A 17,944-nucleotide genomic window follows, 5' to 3' on the forward strand; every position below is an offset into this window, starting at 1 on the left:
TTATTAACAGAAAAGCCCCGCTCTAAATAAGGCATCTCCTAACCAAAATCCTACACAGGATCCTCATTCTGCAAATAAAATCAAAACAAATAAAAATAAACTAAATGACCCACTACATTTTTCTTAGCCAAGCTGTTGAAACTCTATTTCTCAGGGTTTCCTGCAGTCACATTATAAAATAATTTTCCACATGGTACAGTAGGTCTTGGGTTATCTTTGCCAATTTAGTGATTAACACACATCTCTTTTCATTCTAACATCTCAGATTATTCTGACACAAAGATTACAAGCAATGAGAACTGGCATGGCAGCATGCTCAAATTCTACATATATGCACCAAGTAGTGAGTGCCCATGATGATATCCTGATAAAGACTAAGCCTGACACCCTCTTTCTCTGTGACACACTATCTGTATTAGAACTGCCATCCCTCTCTACAGAGCAGCATTGTCTTTAGTTTTACCAGGACATCAATGCAGTCATAAATCAGCCTCCTCTGCCAACAGCCCGTCACTTCAGACAGGAAACCCAACACCATCTTCTCTCTCTCTTTCTCCATCCCTCCACTTGTTTTTATAACACAATAAATGTAGATAAAAGCATAGGTATAAACTCATTGTTTGGCCTGAAAGGCTCAGTGACAAAAGGGAAGCCTCCTTTTCTCCAAGGGCTTGTAAAACTGATAACCCAGGTTGGGAATACCCCACTCAATCAGCACAGCAGAGCAAACTCAGCTGAGTTTAAGACCCCAATCACTATCATCATGTATTCTTGCATGTATTCTTGCACATGTATTAATGTGCACTCACTGGACTGGCAAACTGTGAGGCTCTCACGCAATAAGCACACACACACAAACGGCCTGAAACTGCTGGACGATAAATTGGAGTTAAATCCAGAATTTACAGGGGTTCCCTGCAACAACAAGAATTTAGTAACTAGGCTACCAACTGAGACATAGGTTCCAGATGTTGTGATCATTGAGAAACTCTGATATGGATGAACCCTCACCCCCTTCACCCCAGAGGAGAGAGCAGTGTTGCAACAGCATTCCTGAGTTCCTGTGACACACAGACAAGCTCACTGAATCCCTCAACTGGGTCATTCCACCATTTCAGTGCCTTTTGAGAAGTGTAAATTGGTAAAGTTTCTGTCATTCTGTCATAATGAGCACATGTTCAACTTCATTAAAAAAACATGTTTTCCCATTTCAAGAGGTTAATCTCTTAAGAATCGGACCCTTTTTTCAATTTTCGCCTAAAATGACATACCCAAATCTAACTGCCTGTAGCTCAGGACCTGAAGCAAGGATATGCATATTCTTGATACCATTTGAAAGGAAACACTTTGACGTTTGTGGAAATGTGAAATTAATGTAGGAGAATATAACGCATTAGATCTGGTAAAAGATAATACAAACAAACAAACATGTGTTTTCTATTTTGTTGTTGTTGTTCCATCTCTTTGAAATGCAAGAGAAAGGCCACAATATAATATTGCAGTTTAGGCGCAATTTAGATTTTGGCCACTAGATAGCAGGTGTGTGTGTGCAAAGTTTCAGATTGATCCAGTGAAGCATTGCAATACTGGACTATTTGTATCAAGTCTGCCCAAATGTGCCGAATTGGTCAATTGATACATTTTCAAGTACATACCTATAGAGAACATACAAAAATGATATGGTAATAGAAAATGTAAGTTTACACACTCCCAGGAATGTCATACATGATGGATCATTAGCTTATACACTAACTTTCACACATCTAGATGGCAGGGTGGGTGTGGAGCCAGAGACAGCAGGGGTTCAAACTGTAGAACCCAGTTCCTACATTTGAATATAAAAATGGATTTTATCAAACAAAACTATGCTACATTTGATCTCTGGGACCCTTAGGATGACAAATCAGAGCAAGATCACTGAATGTAAGTACATTATTTACCTTCAGAGGTGAATGTATCAAACCAGATGCCGTGATAATTTTTTGTTGTTGTTGTGCACTCTCCTCAAACAATAGCTTGGTATTTTTTCACTGTAATAGCTACTGTAAATTGGACAGTGCAGTTAGATTAACAAGAACTTAAGCTTTCTGCCCATATAAGACATGTCTATGTCCTGGAAAGTTTGCTGTTACTGACAACAGTCATGCTAATCACATTAGTGCACGTTAGCTCAACCATCCTGTATATGGGACACCCATCCCGTAGAGGTTAAATAAATAAAAAATATATAGTAAGTGCCTATCAAGTGCCAAATAAAGTAACAGGGTTGACCGTAAAGGGTTGACAATTGATCTTAAATCAGCCATAAATCCCCTTGTGACAGGGGGAATGGAAGCTTGTTGTGTGCAACAGTGAGTGGCAATTAATGTTAAATTGTTAAAACATTTATATCCTGTCTATCTAGGGTTAGGCTCGAACCGCTCCATTTTCCACCACAGAACACCAGAAAATTGCCAAAAAGAGTCAAACCAGCTCACTTGCTTTTACACTATGATTTGACTAGATGTTCAATGTTTCTTTTGAAAAAAATATTTTAAAAGGAATAGTTTCACCATATTAAAACAAGAATTCAGTTCACGTAATAGGGTTGACCTTAAAATGAGGGACAGATGGAAATGAATCACTAATCAAATGAAATAAATAATAATCTTCAGAAATGTATTTGTCAAAGCAACAAAATAGGGCTTTACAATGATGGTGAAACTTGAAGAAATGTTGGGGTTAAGTGGGTTAAAATCTTCCTAGAGGTGACTCAGGGTTGACAGAGGGATATGTCAAAATGCTGAATTTTGGCACTTTAGCAAGTCTTCATTCATATGAAAAATCTGATTTATTGAATTCTCCATATGGTCTAAATTAAAGGACACTTCATTTAATATAACAGGCTTTTGAAATTCAATATTGGTGCACAATTTCAATTTAAAATATCAAAGGAATGCAAAAGTTACACATTTCGTGGAACGACCCCACTACAGTCAATTATGACCTAACCATTTCACGATCAAAAATACAACCTGATGACAAATTATCATCATATTTCACCACCAGAGTATAAGACAGACATGCATACAAAATGCCATACAATGCTATTACAGTGGGCATCTGCTGAAGTTAGGTATTGGGATAGAGAGCTGTGGTGTGTAGAGGGAGGTTTCAGTTAATGATATACATAAAGTCTAGGATTTAATTAGACCTGAACACAAAGCAGCAGAGGGAGGGAGGGAGGGAGGGAAGCTTTGCTGTAGTCCTCCTGGATTGGTGGGCTGGCTGGCTCCAGCAGAGCTCCACCAGCCATGTGAACAGGCACTGTAGGCAAGTGGAAATGAAACTTACTGGCTGTGTAATAACATGCTTTAATTACAGCTGCACTGAGCTCAGCAGCACCTGGCTGCAATACATGCATTTCATTAGCATTTATCACACACATGCACAAGCAAATGGGTGCACAAGCGCATACACACAAACACATGGATGGGGAAGCAAGCACACACGCCCAAGCACACACACACATGCACAAAAACAGGCACGCATGCACACACACCCACAGAATAAAACACACAAGCAAATAACAAATCAATCAATCTGCTATCCCATCCCCCAACCTCATAAGAGTGTCTCCAACACATCAAACACGCAGCCAGTAATCAGACATTTTACACGGCTGGGCTTCAGGCAAAATCAGGTAATCTAAAGTGGAACCAGAGGAAATCACTCGAATCGGGTCATGGCGGCAGGAGAAAGATGAGCAGGCCTTTCCTGACCACAATTAAAGGAGCACAGGGCTTTAAACAACACTATCCCTCGCCTTGCCTTACCTCACACACACACTCACGTAATCTCTCCCATCTAGAGAAGCGCAACCAAGGCTTTTAGGCTTATTAAAGTGACCTAGAGACAGAGAGGAGGGGTAGGAAGCAGGGACAGAGGATGAGATGTCGTGTAGCACGTCAACCCAATAACAACACCCTAATACTGTATGGCCTCTGACTGACATCAGCCCTCTGACAAGATTCGCTTCAGCTACCATGGTCATTCAAACTAAACCCTATCACAATAAGTGATTTTGTTGATAGGGCTGGTATCGTATAACCGTATAACCGATGGTTATGGATGAAGACTGTCATGAAAATAAATTTGTAAAAATGAAATAATAATAATAATTTAGGGGGTGGAACAAACCGCTGACCGACTGACTGGACGGCCAGACATTCGTGCGGTTGAGTTTGTTTCTGCGGTAACATGGACTCTTAACAACGGGATGAAACTTTGTTGCTCCTTGCTGAAACAAGCAAGGTGTTGTAGCATACCAGTCTTCGGTTGCCTAGGCAATGCCCCCCACAAAGCAACAGCAGCACACATAAAAATAGAATGAATAGAACATGCTTGGAACCACTAACGCTGGCAATTTTACTGGTAAACTCATGGGTATACTCGCAATGGCTGCCTTGTATTGTAATGCAATAATTTCCATGGTAATGTAGAATGTTTATTCAAATGATGTTAACTCATGCAAAGGAATGTATTTTTGTTAATGTCAGTTGAATTGAATCAATAAATCACAGCACATATTGATGGCTACACTTCCTGCTTTTACTTCCTGCTTTTACTTCCTGCTTTGCTCCTATACAGTGGGGAGAACAAGTATTTGATACACTGCCGATTTTGCAGGTTTTCCTACTTACAAAGCATGTAGAGGTCTGTAATTTTTATCATAGGTACACTTCAACTGTGAGAGACGGAATCTAAAACAAAAATCCAGAAAATCACATTGTATGATTTTTAAGTAATTAATTTGCATTTTATTGCATGACATAAGTATTTGATACATCAGAAAAGCAGAACTTAATATTTGGTACAGAAACCTTTGTTTGCAATTACAGAGATCATACGTTTCCTGTAGGTCTTGACCAAGTTTGCACACACTGCAGCAGGGATTTTGGCCCACTCCTCCATACAGACCTTCTCCAGATCCTTCAGGTTTTGGGGCTGTCGCTGGGCAATACGGACTTTCAGCTCCCTCCAAAGATGTTCTATTGGGTTCAGGTCTGGAGACTGGCTAGGCCACTCCAGGACCTTGAGATGCTTCTTACGGAGCCACTCCTTAGTTGCCCTGGCTGTGTGTTTCGGGTCGTTGTCATGCTGGAAGACCCAGCCACGACCCATCTTCAATGCTCTTACTGAGGGAAGGAGGTTGTTGGCCAAGATCTTGCGATACATGGCCCCATCCATCCTCCCCTCAATACGGTGCAGTCGTCCTGTCCCCTTTGCAGAAAAGCATCCCCCAAAGAATGATGTTTCCACCTCCATGCTTCACGGTTGGGATGGTGTTCTTGGGGTTGTACTCATCCTTCTTCTTCCTCCAAACACGGCGAGTGGAGTTTAGACCAAAAAGCTCTATTTTTGTCTCATCAGACCACATGACCTTCTCCCATTCCTCCTCTGGATCATCCAGATGGTCATTGGCAAACTTCAGATGGGCCTGGACATGCGCTGGCTTGAGCAGGGGGACCTTGCGTGCGCTGCAGGATTTTAATCCATGACGGCATAGTGTGTTACTAATGGTTTTCTTTGAGACTGTGGTCCCAGCTCTCTTCAGGTCATTGACCATGTCCTGCCGTGTAGTTCTGGGCTGATCCCTCACCTTCCTCATGATCATTGATGCCCCACAAGGTGAGATCTTGCATGGAGCCCCAGACCGAGGGTGATTGACCATCATCTTGAACTTCTTCCATTTTCTAATAATTGCGCCAACAGTTGTTGCCTTCTCACCAAGCTGCTTGCCTATTGTCCTGTAGCCCATCCCAGCCTTGTGCAGGTCTACAATTTTATCCCTGATGTCCTTACACAGCTCTCTGGTCTTGGCCATTGTGGAGAGGTTGGAGTCTGTTTGATTGAGTGTGTGGACAGGTGTCTTTTTTATACAGGTAACGAGTTCATACAGGTGCAGTTAATACAGGTAATGAGTGGAGAACAGGAGGGCTTCTTAAAGAAAAACTAACAGGTCTGTGAGAGCCGGAATTCTTACTGGTTGGTAGGTGATCAAATACTTATGTCATGCAATAAAATGCAAATTAATTACTTAAAAATCATACAATGTGAATTTCTGGATTTTTGTTTTAGATTCCGTCTCTCACAGTTGAAGTGTACCTATGATAAAAATCACAGACCTCTTCCTGCTTTGTAAGTAGGAAAACCTGCAAAATCGGCAGTGTATCAAATACTTGTTCTCCCCACTGTAGGTACACTCGCAATGGCCGCCAGTCCACCCATTATGCCATCATTGACTATTCATTATATTTCTATAGCAGCACATGCAGGCTGGCCAATTACCCTCTTCCAAAACTCCAGGACCGTCACAGCGCTACTTGTTGATTCCACCTGAATTGTACTTAGAAAATGAGACATTTTATCCAACTAGTATACAACTAAGCATCAGAATCAGTGCCAACAGACCAGAGACTTTATGCTTATGCACCTCTGTATCATCATCCTCGCCAAACAAGGGTATCTCACTTTGAGTTCAGTGATATTTTCCATCATCAGTGTCATGTTAATACGCATGAGTTATGCACCCCTTTACGACATGATAGTTAACCAGACAGAAAGGAAAAGGACATCCTTGTGTCCAAGCCTAAGTTCTACCTCTGTATCGCCCAAGCACAGCCTGGTTAAAGCTGACAGAGTCTCACAGTGAAAGGAAAAATATGGGCAGGGTTAGAGGGGCAGGGAAACAACCACGAAAGTGGAGAGTTACAGCCCCTGGTCCATGTGATTTACTCCCATGGGGGGATGGAAGGACAGACTACCTCTAAATATACCACGAATAGGAGAATAAGGAGGACCAGGGAGCAAATTAAATGGATTTTGTTATCGTGGAGTCAAACACAGAGTCTTAAGTGACTGAAGAGCCGGGTGTGTCCTAAAAATACCTCTCCCTCATGAGTCGTGACTGAATTCTCACAGAGGAAAGATAAGAGGCAGCCTCTCTCTCTTTACCGGCATCCCTCCCTCCCTCCATTTCATGAGAAAGATGTCATTAAAGACCCAAACAGCCCGAGGGGTTAACCATGAGGAAATGATCATTGAGTGGCAGAACAAAGGCTTTTTTCTCTTTAATTCATGTCAGGAGCTCGTGGCCCAGATATTCTGACCATTCCGTCATAGGCTACAGGGCATGCCTTGATAATATGAACTCTATTAGGGTTATCAGTCAACAACATACCAGTATGCTGTATCTGTCGTTTACTACAGAGGTCTGTCATTTGCTTTGAAAGCAAACTGGGTAGCTTTTCTTTTTCATGTAAAAATACATGTGGAAAGAAAGGGGTCACTAAGACTATTAGGGATCTCCTAGCAACTGACAGCAAGCCACAAATCAAATTTAAACTGCAGCTGTCATGTAGTGTTAGGAGTGTGATGTTGCTGGCCAGCTTAGCACACCCTGGTGGTTTCAGGCCCAACACTAAAAGTACACAACACTTGACATGCTGCTACACTAAACCAACAGTTACAGTTGTTAATGGGAGAAAACATTATTTACCGTCTTCTGGACTTTTAAAAACAATTTTGAGACCAATGTCTGGTAATTGAAGAGCACATCCACTAATATGCCCTTGACTGGCCCATCACAACAATGGAAAACTTCAAAGGGTTATCTCAGCTCTACAATCCACTCTTTTGTCCTGTGTACATTGAGGATAATACTGACCCGCTGAATGGAGTATAACAGACAGGCCAGTGAACCTGAGAGGCCAGAGGTAAAGGCATCCCCTAGCTCAGATGTATAGGGATCTTCTAGAATCTTCGCTTGTTTGAGTATAGTGGTGACACCGATATCCATCCCCTATGGGATCTTTGCTTATTTGAGTAGTGTTGACACCGATATCCACTCCCTATGTCACACACAACTTAGTGGTAACCGTATCTGCCCATGGCCCAAGTTACTACTTCCATCTTTCCCTACCCTGACAGCTGACCATGAGGAGTGATGAATGGATAGGTCACACAGCCAACCAACCATACAACAATCCTCCCATTTCTAGTCCAAAAGGAGCAGAGGAATTTTGTTAATGAGGAGAGGTATTTGTTCAACATCACTCTTGACGACTTGCGAGCTTCCATGTCTATGTGCTGGACTATAGCCCTATCTCTGTTTGGTAGAAGCAGCCAAATATATGAATAGCAGATTATTACTATGTTACTATGATGATGCACGAATTAGTGATTGAGACCACCATGTGCACAATTGAACTGTGTCAGCAATTTCGATTTTCAGACCTTAGGAGAAAGGCACGTGTAGCCAGTGATTTATGGATTCAAATCAAAAGCAAAGGTAATACATGTCATTTGAAAAGTTACGAGAAAAAGTGTATGTGTTCTTGACATTCGTGCTGCGTAAAATAGGCATACAAAAAAGGCGTTTTCTTCAAACGCACTAGGCCAGATACCATTTCTACCATTATTTGTACATGAGAATACGTTTTACACCTTATTACGCACAGACAAGTCTCATAAACCGAGGTGCTCTCCAAAGTCGCCAAGTGGCCACTGGCAATAAAGATGGCACACTCACAACCTCATCCGGTTTGGACTTGGCTAGTGACTATATTTTACTATTAATGAGTAAATGAATAATAGCAGGCCATATGCAGTGGATGAACATATGTAATAATGACGTATCGTCAACTTACCGGCCAAGCGAACTGGAATGGGATGACAATCATTCCACCATCGTTGTTTCGGTTTTGGTTGTTTTTGGCGCTCTTCAATTGAAAAGTATTCCCACCGATAACGTTAGTAGATCCAGTTCCATAGCTGCACACGCCTGTGGTCGTGACCTCCGTTTGGTATTCCTTTAGACACACTCTGAAGTACGTATCACATTCATCCCTGCTACAGCGGAGATCCTGCGCGTTCCTTTCTCCGTCGCAGCAGTCCCCGTCCGACAACTCACCGTTTGCGTTCTGTACAGCAATCAGCTGCAGCTCAAAATAGCCCGAGGACTGGGACACCTATAAATAACATTTGAATAGAAAATAAATACATGAAGCGCGTACCATTTTAAGTAGGCTACAGTAGGTTATGCATGTCGCACACCTGAACTTTTATTTTAGATTTTTTTTTTAGATGTTTCAGTCTGAATGTTTTTCCACACATCATTTTTTTGTGATGTTAGTGGTGTTAGACATACTTGCACATTATATTTCTAGTAGGTGGAGAGGTTTTGGGCAATTTTTTGTTTTTAATTGATAATTATTTTATATGATTTATACAAAAAAAATATGTTTTTTAAACATCCGATTTTTACCCACGGAAACGGATACCTAGATTAGCCTATACCACATGCCTTGATCCAAGACAAGAAGAATGCTAAACGAATTCATCCACAAGGACGCTCTAAAGTAGAATTCCACGATCACATGATTTAACTACGTAATTTCATTAGGAATGGAATTCTAAAAATTAAATTCACAAATTGAATGAGACCTCGTTGTGTACATGAGCCACTCGCCTAACTGCTGATCAATTCGTTTGACCTGTCAATATAAAAAGAAAAAAGTTCTCACCTCAGTCCACACCATCAGGAGAAGACACACTATTGAGAGACAATTCGAAATCCCCATACAATTCCACATGTCTCCGTTTGATCAGTGTAGGCTACCATTAGGAAAAAATGTCTTTATTTCTAAGAAACTGCCGTTGACTGGTGATTGTATCCTCTTCTCCTGGCATGCACGATGTGAAAGCGTGATATATCCCTCCTACTATCTCTCCGAATGAAGGAGAAACATAAGATGCGTACTACTAGGGACAGCCGAGACAGCGCACTGCTGGTCCACACCAGAAAAACGACTTTCCTCCACCGTTCGAATCACTCAACAGCAAGGCAAGCGATCCGTTTCACTCAAGGTTTCACTGCTGAAGCCAAGACCGGGTATAGCTCTTTGATTGACAGCTAAACAAACCATTTGCAAACTCTTGGCTCAAACAGTTGTTGAGGAACCGCCACGAGCCAACCATAGAGGTGGGGGGCGGGGTGTCATACAAATGACGCCTGAGTTTGATAAGTTTATGATCAGAAAACATAGTTTGTCTTCACATATATTTGTATGTTTTTCCTTTTCAAGATCAGTCCACAGTTTTTATACCTGACTATTTCTTACGAACAATGCTTGCTTATGTTACTACAGAATAAAGCCTGAAGTTACAGTGCAATTGTTGATTGTTGCAAAAATAGCCTGGCATGATATAAGTGGCTTGACTCAATTGTCAATATTTACAATTACAAGACATTGCTGTCCAAAGTATGTGGAGAGTGGTCCAAGATACAGGTACAGGACACCAGAGAAGGCATCTTCTCTTACATGTAAGTAGAGAAACACATGTCTATCAGCGCCCTCTACTGTTTATGTTGCAGGACCCCTGGGTTTAGCTCTACACCCACAATTAATTCATATACCTTATTATGTTTTATTAGGAGGACACACTAAGTAGCCTGCATATAGGTCAAGAGTAAGACCATACACACACGTGGCACTCAGAAGACACTTATAGTATTGTTGTACAATTAATGACAAGTCCTGCACACACTTGAAAAGAGAGACTGGAAATAACAGCCCCAAAAAAATCTTACTCATTCAGATGTCCATTAGGTACCCATGAACTCTATTGTGTGCCTTAAGTACATTTCTCAGTTCTCTCTTAATGAAATTGTTCAAGCTTGCCAAAGAATAGCCAGGAAGAACATTGATTTCATGTTTTGACCCCCGTTCACACATACTCTGCATGCATTCTTGATGTGCAATGACTTGAAGAAAAGGTGACAAAGTAAGATGATTTTTGCTTTCTCCCCATTCAAATCAAATCAAATCAAATTGTATTTGTCGCATGCGCCGAATACAACAGGTGTAGGTAGACCTTATCGTGAAATGCTTACTTACAAGCCCTTAACCATTTTTAAGAAAATAAGAGTTGAGAAAATATTTACTAAATAAACGTAAGTAAAAAAAAAGTTACACAATAAAATAACAATAACGAGGCTATATACAGGGGGTAACGGTACTGAGTCAATGTGCGGGGGTACAGGTTAGTTGAGGTAATTGAGGTAATATGTACATGTAGGTAGGAGTACAGTGACTATGCATAGATAATAAACAGTGAGTAGCAGCAGTGTAAAAACAAGGGGAGGGGACAATGCACATAGTCTGGGTAACCATTTTATTCATTGTTCAGCAGTCTTATGGCTTGGGGGTAGAAGCTGTTAAGGAGCCTTTTTGACCTAGACTTGGCGCTCCAATACCGCTTGCCATGCGGTAGCAGAGAGAACAGTCTATGACTTGGGTGGCTGGAGTCTTTGACAATTTTTTAGGCCTTCCTTTGACACCGTCTAGTATAGATGTCCTGGATGGCAGGAAGCTTGGCCCCAGTGATGTACCTGGCCCTACGCACTACCCTCTGTAGTGCCTTGCGGTCGGAGGCCGAGCAGTTGCCATACCAGGCAGTGATGCAACCAGTCAGGATGCTCTCGATGGTGCAGCTGTAGAACCTTTTGAGGATCTGAGGACCAATGCCAAATCTTTTCAGTCTCCTCTTCACGACTGTCTTGGTGTTTTTGGACCATGTTAGTTTGTTGATGATGTGGACACCAACGAACTTGAAGCTCTCAACCTGCTCCACTACAGCCCTGTCGATGAGAATGGGGGCTTGCTCGGTCCTCTTCTTTTTCCTGTAGTCCACAATCATCGCCTTTGTCTTGATCACGTTGAGGGAGAGGTTGTTGCACTGGCACCACACGGCCAGGTCTCTGACCTCCTCCCTATAGGCTGTCTCGTCATTGTCGGTGATCAGGCCTACCACTGTTGTGTCATCTGCAAACTTAATGATGGTGTTGGAGTTGTGCCTGGCCATGCAGTCATGAGTGAACAGGGAGTACAGGAGGGGACTGAGCACGCACCCCTGAGGGGCCCCCGTGTTGAGGATCAGCGTGGCGGATGTGTTGTTACCTACTTTTTTATTTATCACAGTTTTCTTTAACCAATTATGTTCTTTAATGCAAGGCCGACAGACAAGATCCTTACTTTTTCCCCCTTCCACCTTCCTCTTCCATTTTTGCGGTAATGCTGCAATTATTTGGTTGAAATTTTGGGTAGAGCAGACATTTCCATATGTTTTTGTTAGCTGCATTTGCAACATAACTCCACCAGTCCTACCGATGATATAATTTACGAAGATTATACATTTTTTAAACATTTTGTCAAAAAAAAATGTTTTTTATCAATTAGAATATTTGAGTTTAACCACAATATTTGTTGCATTATTTGTTCTGTCATTTCTGGAGAATTAAAATGAAATTGCAACCAACTTTCTATGGCTTGTTTTAGAAATAGTGATATTTGGGAGATTATTTCCTTTTCAAATTTACTGAAAGTGAGAGGTTGTAATCTGAATAAAGGGAAAAGGGCCATTCTTGAACATTGGGTGAGACAATCTTACTAATTTGCTAGAGAACCAGTTTGGATTTAAGTATAACTTTTGTATGACTGAAGCTTTGAGTTTGCCAAAAGTCACCTAATGGACTCTCATACCATGAGAAACAAGATTCTGTGGTCTAATGACACCAACATTGAACTCTTTGGCCTGAATGCCAAGCGTCACGTTTGGAGGATACCTGGAACCATCCCTATGGTGAAGCATGGTGGTGGCAGCATCATGCTGTGGGGATGTTTTCAGCGGCAGTGAATGGGAGACTAGTCAGGATCGAGGGAAAGATGAACGGAACAAAGTACAGAGAGATCCTTGATGAAAAGACAACGCAGGAGTGGCTTCGGGACAAGTCTCTGAATGTCCTTGAGTGGCCCAGCCAGAGCCCGGACTTGAACCTGATCAAACATCTCTGGAGAGACCTGAAAATAACTGTGCAGCGATGCTCCCCATCCAACCTGACAGAGCTTGAGAGGATCTGCAGAGAAGAATGGGAGAAACTCCCCAAATACAGGTGTGCCAAGATTGTAGCATCATACCCAAGAAGACTCGAGGCTGTAATCTCTGCCAAAAGTGCTTCAACAAAGTACTGAGTAAAGGGTCTGAATACTTATGTAAAAGTGATATTTCCGTTTTTTATTTTTAATACATTTGCAAACATTTCTAAATACCTGTTTTTGCTTCGTCATTATGGGGTATTGTGTGTAGATTGATGAGGATTTAAAAAAAAATCCATTTCAGAATAAGGCTGTAAAGTAACAAAATGTGGAAAAAGTCAAGGGGTCTGAATACTTTCCGAATGCACTGCATTATATATAGATTTTTTATGTATGTATGTGTTGGGCTTTAGCTGAGATTATTATTTAGAGTCAAGTATATAAGTGGAAATGTCTAGGAGCAACAACGGCTCAGCCGCGAAGTGGTAGGCCACACAAGCTCACAGAGCGGGACCGACGAGTTCTGATGCACGTAGCACGTAAAAGTCGTCTGTCCTTGGTTGCAACACTCACTTTATGAAATGGGTTTCCATGGCCGAGTAGCCGCACACAAGCCTAAGATCACCATGCACAATGCCAAGTGTCGGCTGGAGTGGTGTAAAGCTCGCCGACATTGGACTCTGGAGCAGTGGAAACGCTTTCTCTGGAGTGATGAATCACGCTTCACTATCTGACAGTCCAACTTTGTGGCAACAGTTTGGGGAAGGCCCTTTCCTGTTTCAGCATGACAATGCCCCCGTGCACAAAGTGAGGTCCATACAGAAATGGTTTGTCGAGATCGGTGTGGAAGAACTTGACTGGCCTGCACAGAGGCCTGACCTCAACCCCATCCAACACCTTTGGGATGAATTGGAACGCCGACTGCGAGCCAGGCCTAATCACCCAACATCAGTGCCCAACCTCACTAATGCTCTTGTGGCTGAATGGAAGCAAGTCCCCGCAGCAATGTTCCAACATCTAGTGGAAAGTCTTCCCAGAAGAGTGGAGGCTGTTATAGTAGCAAAGAGGGGACCAACTCCATATTAATGCCCATGAATTTGGAATGAGATGTTTGACGAGCAGGCGTCCATATACTTTTGTTCATGTAGTGTATTGGGACAGTGTTTTTTTTTTTTGTCTCTGTACTCCAGCACTTGAAATGAACAATGTCAATGAGGTTAAAGTGCAGACTGTCATCTTTAATTTGTGGATATTTTAATCTATATCGGGTAACCCATTTAGAAATTACAGCACTTTCTGTACATAGTCCCCCCATTTTAGTGGACCAAAAGTATTGGGACAAATTCATTATATATGTATTAAAGTAGTCAAAAGTTTAGTATTTGGTCCCATATTCCTCGCATGCAATGATTACGTCAAGCGTTGGACTACAAACTTGGATGCATTTGCTGATTGTTTTGGTTTTGGTTTCAGATTATTTTGTGCCCAATAGAAATTAATGGTAAATAATGTATTGTGTCATTTTGGAGTCACTTTTATTGTAAATAAGAAAATAATATGATTCTAAACAATGATGAGTGAGAAAGTTACAGACGCACAAATATCATACCCCCGAGACATGCTAACCTCTCACCATTACAATAACAGGGGAGGTTAGCATATATTTCTGGTGGGGGGGGGAAGGATATTTGTGCATCTGTAACTTTCTCACTCATCATTATTCACAATTCATTGAGGATTATCTGTAATCATGGTAGCATCCAAATTAATGTAGAAGTGTTTAGCAACATATTCTATTCTTATTTACAATAAAGGGAAGCATTGAACTACAGAAATTAAGCCCTGGAAATATATTCATTTTGACAATAGATATTCTGCAGGTTAAAGCAACTGGGATATTAGTCCATCTACTGAGGGCGGATTTAATTGGTTTGAGCATTCTGTTAAAGTTTCTGGCAATGGTTTTATCTAAGGAAGGAAATATTTTAAATGGGAAACGATTGGGATTCCATAAGTACAGATGGAGTCCTCCATCGGGGTCTTGAGAGGCAGTAGGTGTCAAGCCTACTCCTGCTTCCCCCCTCCGGCGCTCGACGTCGCCGGTCTACTAACCACCGGTCCTAGCAACCCACATTGCGCACACCTGGCAACCATCCTTGCGCACACCTACTCCCCATCGTTAAGCACACCTGGACTTCATCGCCACACTGATTACTCTCCCTTCATATAGCCCTCAGTAAGCCTCAGTCATCAGGAATATTGTTTTCTCTCACATTCAGTACGGTGATCATGTTTGTTCTTTTGTATCGTGTCATTATTTAACTCACCTTCTGCACCTGCTTCCTGACTCCCTGTGTATACGTTACAGTAGGGCAGATTTGGTTAGATTTATTTTATAACTTGAGATGGAGCTGAATTTGTCTATGATCTTCAAAGCGTTTAGGAGGGATTGAGATACGTTGTATAGATAAAGTAAGATATCGTCGGCGTATAATGAGAGATATTGGTGTAATTTCTTTCAATTGTCGATTTGCCAAGGCAAGGTGCTCCATAGAAAATACAAATAGCAGAGGTGAGATGGGATCACCTTACCTGCTACTTCTAGTTATTCTGAATGGAATAGAGCAGGTATTACCTGTTATTACTATGGCTGAGGGCTTGGCATATAGTTTTTTTCAATCATATTAATTAAATTGGAGCCAAGTACCATATGTTCCAAAACCAACCAAATATATGACCATTCTAGTCTATTAAAAGCTTTTTCTGGGTCGAGAGATAGAACTGAGAGATAGAACTGCTCAAGGAGCTTTGGTTTCTGATTAAGCATATGACATGTAGCTCAGCTGGTAGAGCACGGCGCTTGTAACGCCAGGGTAGTGGGTTCGATCCCCGGGACCACCCATACACAAAAAATGTATGCACGCATCACTGTAAGTCGCTTTGGATAAAAGCGTCTGCTAAATGGCATATTATTATTATATTATATTTAATGGACGACGGAGGTTATTATTTTTAACAAACCCGCTTTGGTCCGGATGTACCAATTTGGGTAAGTAAGTTCAGAGACGGGAAGAAAGATTTTTTGAAAATAGTTTATCTGTGTTTATCAAAGATAGCGGGCGATAATGACAGCACTGGGTGGCGTCCTTACCTTTTTAATAAAAGCGAAATGAGTGCTGTATTTACATCCCTTCCGAATGAACCTTTGTGAACGGCTGTGTTCATTATTTCAAGTAACAGTGGACCTAATTGGTTCCAACATTTTAGATAGACCTCAGGAGGAATACTGTCCCAACCATGTTATCCAATGCCCTTTTGAGTTTATAGAGAGATATTTGGGCTCCCAGTAAGCTGGCTTAGTTGAGAAAAAGGGAGTTCTTATATCTTTTAAAAAGGACTCGATCTGACTTGGTGTGGATTTACAATCAGAGGTGTACAATTCTTTATAGAAATGGGAGATTCTTTGGTTGATTAATTTGTGTTCTGATAGTTATTCACCTGATTCAGATTCAATAGTAACAATATCCACTAATTGATCATTACTACAAAGCTTGTTAGCCAGTAGACAACTGGGTCGATTACCATCTATGAGTCTAACTCGATGGATGGCAAACTCTGCTCTCTGTCTTTTCAATAGATTTAGTTCTGTTTTGACTTTGAAGAGAGTAGTCGCTACTTGGTCTGAAAAAAGTTTTCCAATTCTGTTATCTTTTTTAATTGTAATTTATTCAGTCCAGATGCAAATGCAGTTGCATTGTTTTTAATAAAACCTTTAATGCCAACCTCTAAAATCCGAGGATCATCGACTTAATTTTTGTTAATCATTATAAATTCATTCATTTCAAATTGTTCACAGAAAGTAGGATTTCGTAGTAAGGAAACAGTAAAGCGCCATCATGTGGCGCTTTTAGGAGATTCTGACATTTGTATCTGGCAGTAATAAGCATGATGGTCAGATTAAAGAAAATAGAGGAGTAGATAATAGTAGGAAATCGATTCGAGATAATGTTTTGTGCCTGTTTGAATAGAAAGTGCACTCCTTTGCTTTAGGGTTATGAGTTCACCAGTCATCAATGGGGTTGTAATCAGATAATATATGTTGCTTGTAGATTATAATAATAATAATAATATGCCATTTAGCAGACGCTTTTATCCAAAGCGACTTACAGTCATGCGTGCATACATTTTTGTGTATGGGTGGTCCCGGGGATCGAACCCACTACCTTGGCATTACAGGCGCCGTGCTCTACAAGCTGAGCTACAGAGGACCAGATTGTAGTTGGTCTTATTAGATTTGTCCCGCATGCCAAGAATGACATGTATGTCTGTCCCGATCACCAATTGGAATTCAGTTAATTCTAACAATACAGTGGGGAAAAAAGTATTTAGTCAGCCACCAATTGTGCAAGTTCTCCCACTTAAAAAGATGAGAGAGGCCTGTAATTTTCATCATAGGTACACGTCAACTATGACAGACAAATTGAGAAGAAAAAAATCCAGAAAATCACATTGTAGGATTTTTAATGAATTTATTTGCAAATTATGGTGGAAATTAGTATTTGGTCATTAACAAAAGTTTCTCAATACTTTGTTATATACCCTTTGTTGGCAATGAAACAGGTCAAACGTTTTCTGTAAGTCTTCACAAGGTTTCCACACACTGTTGCTGGTATTTTGGCCCATTCCTCCATGCAGATCTCCTCTAGAGCAGTGATGTTTTGAGGCTGTCGCTGGGCAACACGGACGTTCAACTCCCTACAAAGATTTTCTATGGGGTTGAGATCTGGAGACTGGCTAGGCCACTCCAGGACCTTGAAATGCTTCTTACGAAGCCACTCCTTCGTTGCCCGGGCGGTGTGTTTGGGATCATTGTCATGCTGAAAGACCCAGCCATGTTTCATCTTCAATGCCCTTGATGATGGAAGGAGGTTTTCACTCAAAATCTCACGATACATGGCCCCATTCATTCTTTCCTTTACACGGATCAGACGTCCTGGTCCCTTTGCAGAAAAACAGCCCCAAAGCAT

General features: G+C 41.3%; 1 protein-coding gene across 1 annotated transcript in view; it reads right to left on the minus strand.

Moving 5' to 3' along the window:
• LOC311102772 (protein jagged-2-like) overlaps positions 1-9,636 on the minus strand; it is a 36,795-nt gene extending 27,159 nt beyond the window's left edge. The window contains exons 1-2 of the mRNA XM_084144174.1: positions 9,567-9,636; positions 8,691-9,011 (exon numbers count right to left, since the gene is read on the minus strand). Coding sequence (XP_084000300.1) covers positions 8,691-9,011; positions 9,567-9,635 — 390 coding nt within the window. The 5' untranslated portion in view covers position 9,636. The remainder of the gene's footprint in view (positions 1-8,690; positions 9,012-9,566) is intronic.
• Between the last annotated feature and the right edge of the window lie 8,308 nt (positions 9,637-17,944).

Source organism: Coregonus lavaretus (assembly GCF_964263955.1).
Source record: "Coregonus lavaretus genome assembly, chromosome: 27".
In the NCBI taxonomy this organism is placed as follows: domain Eukaryota; kingdom Metazoa; phylum Chordata; class Actinopteri; order Salmoniformes; family Salmonidae; genus Coregonus; species Coregonus lavaretus.